General features: G+C 39.2%; 1 protein-coding gene across 14 annotated transcripts in view; it reads left to right on the top strand.

Moving 5' to 3' along the window:
* Positions 1-10,314, top strand: part of MAP4K4 (mitogen-activated protein kinase kinase kinase kinase 4) — a 168,097-nt gene extending 157,783 nt beyond the window's left edge. For all 14 annotated transcript variants that reach the window (XM_067294708.1, XM_067294712.1, XM_067294730.1 and 11 more), the window contains 5 exons: positions 2,900-3,000; positions 3,766-3,915; positions 4,554-4,713; positions 6,825-6,964; positions 7,123-10,314. In XM_067294708.1, the coding sequence (XP_067150809.1) occupies positions 2,900-3,000; positions 3,766-3,915; positions 4,554-4,713; positions 6,825-6,964; positions 7,123-7,206 (635 nt within the window). In that variant the 3' untranslated portion in view covers positions 7,207-10,314. The remainder of the gene's footprint in view (positions 1-2,899; positions 3,001-3,765; positions 3,916-4,553; positions 4,714-6,824; positions 6,965-7,122) is intronic.
* Positions 10,315-10,549: the final 235 nt, after the last annotated feature.

A 10,549-nucleotide genomic window follows, 5' to 3' on the forward strand; every position in this document is an offset into this window, starting at 1 on the left:
GGGAACAGAAGCATATGTTTAACTTCCCAGTGATTCACTGCTTCGCCTTACCTCATGATGTTTCCTAACACCTTCTCAGATCCACTCCCGTACAGTTATGGGCTGAAGCATGTTTCCACTAGGCAGGCTGCTTTTGAATGATCTTAACTCGTTTAAGTGGATTTATCTGTAGAAATTTCCACCGACACCAGTGAAAGACATTTAGAATTTTCCCAGTCAGCAGACCATGCAGTGAGCCTACTGCCCTGCAGGTGGGGATATGAACTAAGAGCTCTTTCTCCTGCTCCAGTTTCCTGATACCATCTTCTGGAAATAATGCATCTTAGTGGACCCTCGATGTTGCCTTTGCTTTGGTTTCTCCCAGGAGTCAGTTGAGTACCCTTCAGGCTGCGTCAGTCGATGCAGAGCAGCAGCAATCGGGCTGAGCTCAGTCATGTGCTCTCATACATGTGCTCTTGGAAAAACCTGCTAGTGGGGCATAGTCAATAAATATCGCAGTAAGTCACTGCTGAATCAAAAGCTTGACCCAGAAAACAATTTATAATGCACTTCTCTGGTATCATACCCCAGGGTGTCAGCAGCATAATGAAGTGGCCTGTTAACAATACATTAACAGCTATTTAAGGGAGGCTTTCCAGCAGTGAAGGACGGGGCTACAAAGGGCATTCTTTTCCAGATGAAGAGTGATTTGTTACACTGGGCTGCAGCCTGGTGCTGAGCTTTACTGTGAACCACAAATGTAAAGCAGATTTCTTCAGGTAGTGGGAGGCCTCTTTGAGGCCTGTGTTTCATCCCAAGAGGGATGAGCGCTGTGAACAGTTGCACTTGCAGTCTGGGAGCTGCCAGCGGTGCAGCTGGCACTGCTCGCTTCCTTGTCTCTTTGATGCACCAGGGATCTCAGACCTCAGGGTGAAGTGGTATTTATGGATCGCAGTTGCTGCAGGCAACTTTTGGCTCTTCTAAATGATAAACTGCTCTTTTGAAACTAAGACTTGGGTGCATTCCCAGATAGTACCCAGAGCAAAGAATGAGGATTATCAAAGGTTTCCTTTCACAGATAAGGTGGTTGTATTCGACACCCCCCTCCACCACCACCACCACCAAAAAAAAAAAAAAATAGAATTCCAAGAAGTCTTGTAGACAAGACTGAACAAAAACTGTATTTTTCAGTCAGTACAGCTGTGGAGGTTGAGACTTTTTTTTTTCTGTTGAAAAATCGTCAAGTCCTTTAACACTTATAATTCAGTATTCTTCCTTCCCTGCAGAGCAAAAGGGAGCAAGTAATAGCTTTGTCTCCCTATTGCCTACGAAGAGAGAACAACTACAGACTTGCACGATAGTAGAATATCTAAAAGGCATTAAAATAGTGTTTATTAAAGCAGTGTTGTTCTCACAAGACTAAGATTTTTACTCTTGCCCTGTTTCAAAATCAGATTTGGATCGGAGATATAACGGTAGAAGGTAGAGGTGCAGAGCGTTACTCACTGGTTTTGAAAGGCATTGTATTCTGTTTAAACTTGGGGTTAAAAGATAGCAGAAACCTCCTGAGGCTGAATAGGTAGTATCCAAATAATACTGATTTTTTTTCTCCCCTGAAAAAGAGCATTGGAAATGGGCCAGCAAAATGCAACATTCTGGAAGTCCCCAGGATATATTCTTCCCCAATTCAGATGGCAGTTGCAAATGCAGATCCAGCAACACTTCTAGACTTCATCAGTCCCCTCTTGAAAATAGTAGTAGCAAACAGAGCTTTGCTCGACTATTAGTTTGTCAGCTGTCTGAACGTGGGAACAGAGATATATTCAAGAATTTGCAGCTATTTGCTGTGTAATGACACATTACTATCCCTGGTAAATGGTGTGATTTTTTTCAAGTCTTTGGACTAACACTGCCCAGCAGCATTGCTGTGGCCGAAATGGTACAATTGCTGCTTTTGTTTCTGGAAAAAAAACCCAAAACAACAGTTGTGAAATATTGATGAATGTCTCATATGTTCTTGGAGAATCTTCTTTTGGGGTGTTGTTTCTGAAAAGTCCTAGGGAAACTCCTGACTCCTTAAAACCTCAGAAAACTTTTCTATTCTTTAGACAAAATTGTCAGTAAAGGTGATCTGAGCTCCTCTGTTTTACTTCAGATTTAGGGAATAAGGTCAATTAGAGAAACTTCAGGTGGCATAACTTTTTTTGCATTTGCTTAGCTACCTGTTTCCTTTAAGTTGTTGGCTAACAAAGAGCCTTTTTGGCAGCCACTTAGTCTTTCTCTGTGAAATTTTTGGTAACAGTTTTTCTTTTCCATAGTATGAAAATGGTTATTCTCTGTTCTCTACTTAAGTTTAATTATTTTCCTACTAATGAGTAATCTCAGGCTTTGGGAACAAAGGAAAGTGCTCCACTATCAAATTTGCCTTTTGCTTTTGAAATGGACTCATTTCTAACTTTCATTTCAGTTCCCTTTTTTTCTTCCTTCCCTCTGGGGAATTTTTGCTATCAGCTCAAAATACATTGATGTTTTGAATAATGCCAGTATAGTGATTGTAACTGCCAATAAACTCTGCCAGGGTAGAGAAACTCAGTCATAGGTTTCTTTTATAGGAAATATCTCTGACTAAAAGCTGAATTTTCTTTTTTTGATGAGTGAGCAGCATCTTATGCTCTGTAAATAAGTGTGTGCTGACTAGATAATTCCAAATGTGGTGACACTGACAAGAGTGAAGGGTTTTTTGGCATAAATATGTCAAAATACTTAACTACCTATAATTATAAATCCTAAAATACACTGTTACTAAAAACCTTTGAAGTATAAAAATATGGAGAAACATTGTCATTTTCTGCTTTTCTGAAGTAACTGAAATGACTTTGGAATTACTGCTAAATTCTTTTTTGTCTTCTTCTAATTTCAGTAAAATATGAAAGAATCAAATTCTTGGTAATTGCATTGAAGAGTTCTGTGGAAGTCTATGCATGGGCACCAAAGCCATACCACAAATTTATGGCCTTTAAGGTAACAGTATATTTCAGCCATATATAAGATTTTGACCTATCCACTTGTAGTTATCCCTTTTACGAAGATGTTCTGACACTTTATCACGGCAGTATTGCAAGTTCTTTGCTAAATCTGTCATGAACTTTTTAGAATATTTTAATTTAGGAGCTCATTAGTTCTAAAAAACAGTATACCTAAAATTTTGAATTGAAACTGAGTGTAAACTAACAATCAGAAGACTCAAAATGACACAATAATATAACCGGTTGTTTCCTCTCTCTATAAATAAAACATCAGGCAGAGAGAATTGAACTCAGTCTAAAAATCTTCATGTGAGCAAAACTAGTCATTAAGTGATATTCAGTATTGTTACTTTTTGCATGCTGCAAGAACAAAGTTAGCTGGCTGGTATCATTACCAAACTGATTTGCAGACAATTAGTTATTGCCAGTTGTGCAATTTGAAGTAAACAGTAAAGGAGTTTTAAATTGCCCTGAACTGTGGGGAAAACAATTCTTACTAAAAACAAACTGAAGTAACACACACTCCTTCCCTCCCCCTAGTAGCTTATAATATTATGTAGTTGAAATGCTACAGGGTGTAGAGTAATCTATCCTTGTCCTTGGAAGACATGTTAGCTTGGCTGGTCTGTTGGATGGAGGCCAGAGGCACACTGAAGGAATAAACCCTCAATATGCGCATTAGAGCATGCTAAATTATGAAACCCATTGAGGCGCTCAGCAGTAAAGTAAGTCTCACTCCTCACTGATTCTTGTCTTACAGTCATTTGGAGAATTGGTACATAAGCCATTGCTGGTGGATCTAACTGTAGAAGAGGGTCAGAGGCTAAAAGTGATCTATGGTTCCTGCGCTGGCTTCCATGCCGTTGATGTGGATTCAGGATCGGTCTATGATATTTATCTACCAACACATGTAAGACTTATTCCTGGGGTGGGGGGTTCTGGCTCCCACAACTCCCGTCCTGCAGACCACCAACACCTTAGGTTGCCCCTGTGAACTACTGCCAGCTGCCCGCGTGGTAAATGAGGCGGAGGGGTCCAAACTGATAGGCCCATTTGAACGTATGAGCTTCTCCAGCTCACTGTCCATCTTGTCTTTGGGGTTGGTGTATCTCACTGGCTGGGAGCTGCCCAGTCAAGCCTGCAGTGGGCCAACATAATAGCTTAATGGCAAAGTCCACTGAAAATGCTCAGCATGGGCTGCAGGGAAGGTGACGATAAAAATGGTACGACAGCCGACTGATGGGATTTGATGGGCTTGGCAAAGGCCCTTTCTGCCAGTTGGGAGGAACGGGCACTCCTACAGAGCAGTTCATCGTACCTGTTTTTAGATGTCTGCCTTAGGATGAGAGGATTTGTGCCTGAAAAGTGCCCAGTTCTCTTCGTTGGCTCTACGTAGGGTGTCTAGCTCAGGGGGAGCAGAGCACTAGGGCCTCCAAAGTGAGTGAATCCCCGCTCTGCTACCTGCCAAAATAACAGGTCACAGAGTCCTTTCTGCTAGAGCAGGCTCTGTGGCATTAAAAAAAAAAGTCTTCTTTTTTGCTTTTGTAGATCCAGAGTAGTATCCAACCTCATGCAATCATAATTCTCCCCAACACGGATGGAATGGAGCTGCTGGTTTGTTATGAGGATGAAGGAGTTTATGTTAACACATATGGAAGGATCACCAAAGATGTGGTTCTGCAGTGGGGAGAAATGCCAACATCCGTTGGTAAGTGCCCCAGGAGAATCAATATAACACGGAATTAGGGAGTAGGAATGTGTGCATGTGGGCACAAGGGAGATGCATCAGGTTTGACTTCAGATTTGGAAGCAGTGATGCTGCATTATTCCTGGAAAACAGCTGGGCAAAGTGGAGAGTAATGATATGGATTGTTTTCTGCTGAGTTTTGAAGAACAAAATCCACACAAACATGTTGTGGAGCCCATGAATGAACAAACTCATTTAATAAACACCAGGACTCTGTGGGCTGCTATAAAATTTTTTCTAGTCAGCAACAAAGTTATGAAAACCCTCCAGTATAAAGACATGTAAGGTGGCAGACGAGTAGAATATTATTGTGGGTAATTCTTTGTTGTTAACAGTCTGTATATCTAATTTAATGCATTTATTGTAATTTGCCTGAAGATTGCTTTTCTGGTATTTTAGATTGCCCTAACACAATAGCATAATCTCTTCAGTTTAAAGTAGGTAGTTTTGAGAGCAGGAGCAATGAACCATGGTAAAATGAATGTAGACGTGTTATGGACACTAGTATGTGCTAGGATCCCTGGCTGGTAGAGACACCCTTACTGCCTGTGCTGCCCCATTTCAGTGCTGAAGCTTCATTTTGTTGTGCAAACATGCTGGGTTTACTTGCTTTGGGATGGATCCATATATTAGGAGGTTACTTCTGATAACTGCTAGAGCAATGCAAACAGTAATAAAGGAGGAAATTTAAAGAGGTTTCATGCACAGCATGTTCACTCCTGTGATGATTAACTCTTGACTAGCTCTTCTGAAAGCAAGTGAATTATTGAACTGGCAAATTGTAGAGCCCAGAATGGTCTTTGGGGCCGGAAATGCCTGTGAAGTAAATGGCTCTGAGGCAGTTGACTCTGTCTGAGATCTCGTCTGACAATTTTAAGAAACTATTTAAACCAGTTACCACAACGGACATATTTAAAAATAAATAAATTTCCAGCGAGTTAGTATGTTGGATGCTATATGTGTACTTTATACAGTAGTAAATAATTTGGTTTAATTTCATTGAAGGTTAATATGAAAAAATATGTAAAAAGGAGAATACTGCTAGATTATTATTTTTTAAAATTATCATTACTAAGATCAATTGATTTTCATTTTATTTTTCTATTAAAAATGAATGCAAATCAGAGGCAACAGTTTACTCCTCATTAAGTTCCCATATGCTATCTTTGGCAGAATTCCTAAGACTATCTGTCAAATTGCTTATTTAATATACCTTTTCATAATCCTGGAACCTTTCTCCTTTATTTGACTTTTACTGCTATCCAGAACAGATTATTTTCCTCCTGCTGGTACTAATCTGTTTAGCCTAGTGATGCCCTAAGGAAGGGTATCTGAGTTTTCCTTTATCTGTTTGCAAAGGAGAGTAGTATGACAAAAAATATTATTTCCACCTAGAGAGCTAATATAAATCTCTTTTAAAATTTACAGAATATTTTTCAATCCAAAAGAATTTCTCAAGAAGGAAAACAGTTTTTTGAAGTATTACTCCTATTAAAGGATGTTATCTAATTTTTTTTCTAGCTTTCCCTTCCCCTCTCTGCCTTCTCTGTTTTTGCTGACAGACTCCAGAGACGGGAAATAACACTATAAGACGCAGAATGGATGCTGGGGACATTCCCAACGGGATAGATTTAGTCTATTTAAACCTTGAGTACTGTTTTCCCCTTGTTGTCAACACCTAATTAAGCCTGTCCCTTTACCAAACTTGGGAGAAAAGGTCTGTGCAAAACTTGGTGCTCCTTCCCTTTAATTGAAGGTTGCAAAGTTCCCATTATGTTGTGAATGCTCAGGCAAGAACATGGAAAACGCATGGGATAATAATAATAATTAAATTAAATTAATTAATTAAATTAAATTAAATTAATAATAATTTAAAAAAAAACAGGACTCTTTGGACATCATGAAGATGTTTAAGACAAAAATAGCACTCTGAACGTGTGTGTAGTTATGATATTGTACCTGCTGGTCATTTGTAACTGAGATTGCATAGAGAGAGTCCTTTGCTTTTTTAGTTACTCCATGTTGCCCTCTGCCTGCAGTAATTGGCCGTGTGTTGTGTTTTGTTTCCAAAGCGTACATTCGATCCAATCAGATTATGGGCTGGGGAGAAAAAGCTATTGAAATACGATCAGTGGAAACTGGACACTTGGATGGCGTGTTCATGCACAAAAGGGCACAAAGACTCAAGTTCTTGTGTGAACGCAACGACAAGGTACCATTCCCCACCCCAGTTTCTTGGCAAGATTATGACTGTGTATTTCAGCTGTGTGCTGCGATATCACGGACGGCAAGGCAAATTAAAATCTCTGCTGGGAGGCTCGGCGTGTCACGGCTCCGTTGCTTGAACTTCCGATTCTCTTTTCTTGGCAGGTTTTCTTCGCCTCCGTGCGGTCGGGCGGCAGCAGCCAAGTGTATTTCATGACCCTGGGCAGGACTTCTCTTCTGAGCTGGTAGAGTGGCGGGCTTTGACAAGGAGTGGCTGACATCCAGAGTCGGAGATCTTCATAACTTGGAATTATTTTCAACTGGAGTACAGACCTGCACTAAGGCAGCACTCTGGGTCAATGTGTGTGCAGGCGTCACTGGTGTTAGGTTTCTTTTCGTTTTTCAACTGAGGCTGCAACGCAGCTGGTGCTGTAAAGATATTGCCATCAGGTGCTACAATGTCTTTGAGATTTGGGATCACACTAGAAAGCTACAGGTCTTTTTTTCCCTTCAGCTCCAGGATTCCTAGGTTTTGAAGGACTCTGTTTGTTAGTGTTAAAACAGAGGGGAAAAAAAAAGAGGAGGAAAAAAAAAAAAAAAGACTTACCATGACCATGCTGTTGAATGGACAGGAGGCAGGCAAGAGAAGGTGACAAGTGGTATTGAGAGTCAGACTTGCTGAAACAGAGGGCAGATCTAGTCTAGTAATGTTAACAATGTATTTAATTGACATTTCTTTTTTGTAATGTGACAATATGTGGACAAAGAGGAAGGTGCAGGTTTTAAGAAGTTAATATTTATAAAATGTGAAAGACACAGTGACTAGGATAACTTCTTCTTGGGGACAGGGAGGGTGGGAAGGGGTCGGGGTGGAATTCTTGTTTTTTTTGTTTCTGCAGTTTTATTTTGGCCTGGCCAATAACTTTAGTCTTTTTCTGTGTACCAGGTATTGCCTGAAACATGTGCAGATGATTAAAAAAAGAAAAAAAGAAAAAAAATTCATTTTCTATAATGATTCTGTGTTAGGCCAGGTCTTGGTTATGTCACAGTATTAGCACTGCCTCAGTTAAAGGTTTAATTTTTGTTTAAACCTAGAAGTGCAACAACAGTTTTACCACAGTCTGCACTCGCAGAATTAAAAAAAAAAAAAAGAAATAAAATCCAAACTACATATGTTTATTTTTTGTGCCTACCTCATTGTTTTTAATGCATAAAATAAAAGAGGTGGTTTAGTTTATATGTTTTTAGATGAAAACCATTAATGTCTAATTTAATACCAAAACTACCAGATGGAAAGGTTTCTGACTGTTATTGTGTAGCAAGTTTCAGCAGGAGGAGAGAGTGGTCCATTGGGGCAATAGCGGTAGCATTGTGGCGGTGAGACACTGATAAATGTAATTTGCTTACTCAATTTGGAAAGCAAGCATTTTTTTTAAACCAGTTTCATCCTTAGTAGAAGTCTGAATTTAGCCTAAAACCAGAGGTTTCACTCTTCTAATGTGGGCTTAGTAACAGGCAGGTAAAAATAACTAGGCTAGTTCTATAAACTGTTAAATGTTGTAGGAAACATTTTGGGGCGGTGATGTTTTTCTTTTTTAAGAATGCAATGCACTAAAACTCTTTTAAGAATGTAGTTAATACTGCTTATTCATAAAAACAGCGTATACCTGTGTTTAGATGTAAGATCCCAGCTCTGGCTTTTTTCTTTCTTTCTTTTTTTTTTTTAAGTCAGTTTTATTTTATGAATAAGTTCTGACATTTGTAATAAATGTCTTCAGAGTAATAATTTGTTTAATGGCTACATGTTCATTACTTGAGAAACCTTGAGTGTATAATAATCTGTTGGAGATGTAATAATGCACAGTGTCATGATTCAGCCATCTTTTTATTTTTGTTTTGACTTTTTTTATTATTATTATTCTTTTGGTGGGGTACTTTGTTGACAGCTGCCTTAAGCTGTTCATTCAGTGAACAGGCTCTCAGTGTTTCCTGGACTTTGTCTTCTGCTGTGGTTAACTTTCTTTCATGGCATGACAGGTAGGGCTTTCTGAACACACATTCTTCAGTAAAACTCATAGGTTGAGTGACTGGTCACGCAATCAAGTAACGGTCAAGAGCACGGCCTGTGCAAAGCTTAGGCTCTGCAAGCCCGTCTTTTGGCATCTAATCTGCTGTAAATTCCTCAACTCCCCGTCAGCATTTTTGCTGAAGACTCTCCTTTGACCATCATAAACGGTTTAAAAGTGAGTGGTAAATGCATACCACAAGCGCACGTGCACGTACCCACACAAACACACGCACCCCACCCCCCCGCCACACACACCAAAAGATTTAAAACTCAATAAAGCCTTACATTTGCTGGTAGAGGAATACCTAGAAATATTTTTTTTTAACCGTATGACTTCTGGATAGTGTCGAAGGTGAAGGATGTGTTCTCTTCAGGCCTGGTTGATCAGCCAGAAGAAGGGTCAGTCTTTGTACTATAATGAATTAAAGGGAATTTAGAAAGACAACGTGATCATAGACATGGGTGTAATCACACAGTGGCCCTGTAGTATAGTTTACTGAAACTGATTTGATCAAATGTCAGTCTGCGTGGTTTAATTCTTCCAGCGCTATGTGGTCAAAATTAATGTAGTCCTTAAAAGTTGATGCTGTTCGCACAGATGTTGCAATACTGTAGGGACTCCCAGGTGACGGATACATGCTGTTGACGCTCTGAGGCTCCTGGGGGGAATCACCTTCAGGGTGGCTGCTCGCAGGGCAGCTTTTGCCTCCGCGGAAGTGCCAACACGGCAACATGGCAAGGTAAAAACAGTATTACACAACCACTACATAAACAAACATTGAACTCTTTAAACAGTGCTTTTGTAAGCAAAGAAGAAAAGAAAAGCTCCTAGATTTAGTTTTAAGCTTTAATAAGTAATAATTTTCTGTATCTTTAAGTCAAAGTAACCCTAACTTGTATGACTGCAGTGTTTTTATTTTTTATCTTATGCACATGTTATGTTGGAGAAAATGTTTACAAAAATGGTTTTGTTACACTAATGTGCATCACATATTTATGGTTTATTTGAAAGTGATTTTTGTGGGGTTTTTAGTTTTTCATAGTAGTAGTAGTAGTAGTACACTTTTTGTGATTTATAACCCCAAACTCTGCTGATTATAAAGATGCTAAACAGTAATACAAAATGACAAACTGCATTAAAATTACTAATCGTAGAGCTGCAAAGCAGACTGGTGACAAGTAAAACACTCAGCCTTTTTTTTGCAGTGCTATCTAACTTGTCTTCTGTGTATTATGGAAATTACTGTTTTTTCCCCGTTTTTCCTTAAATAAAGTCAAAATGACACCTATTGTATGTGGAAAGTATTTTGAATATCTTCTGACTGCAGAAATCAAGCTGCATGTTGCCTAGTTGCATGTATGGTAAGAACAAAAGCCTTATTGTCAAATCTCATAACTTTATAGAGAATTTGACAATAAACACAGGCTTTTGAGGGCTTTTTTTTTGTTGTTCTTTCTTTCTTTTTTTTTTTCCCATAAAGCCCTGTCTCTGGGGCTCTTTTGAGAATTACAGTTTTACTTTTT

Source organism: Apteryx mantelli, chromosome 1, assembly GCF_036417845.1.
Source record: "Apteryx mantelli isolate bAptMan1 chromosome 1, bAptMan1.hap1, whole genome shotgun sequence".
Taxonomy (NCBI): Eukaryota; Metazoa; Chordata; class Aves; order Apterygiformes; family Apterygidae; genus Apteryx; species Apteryx mantelli.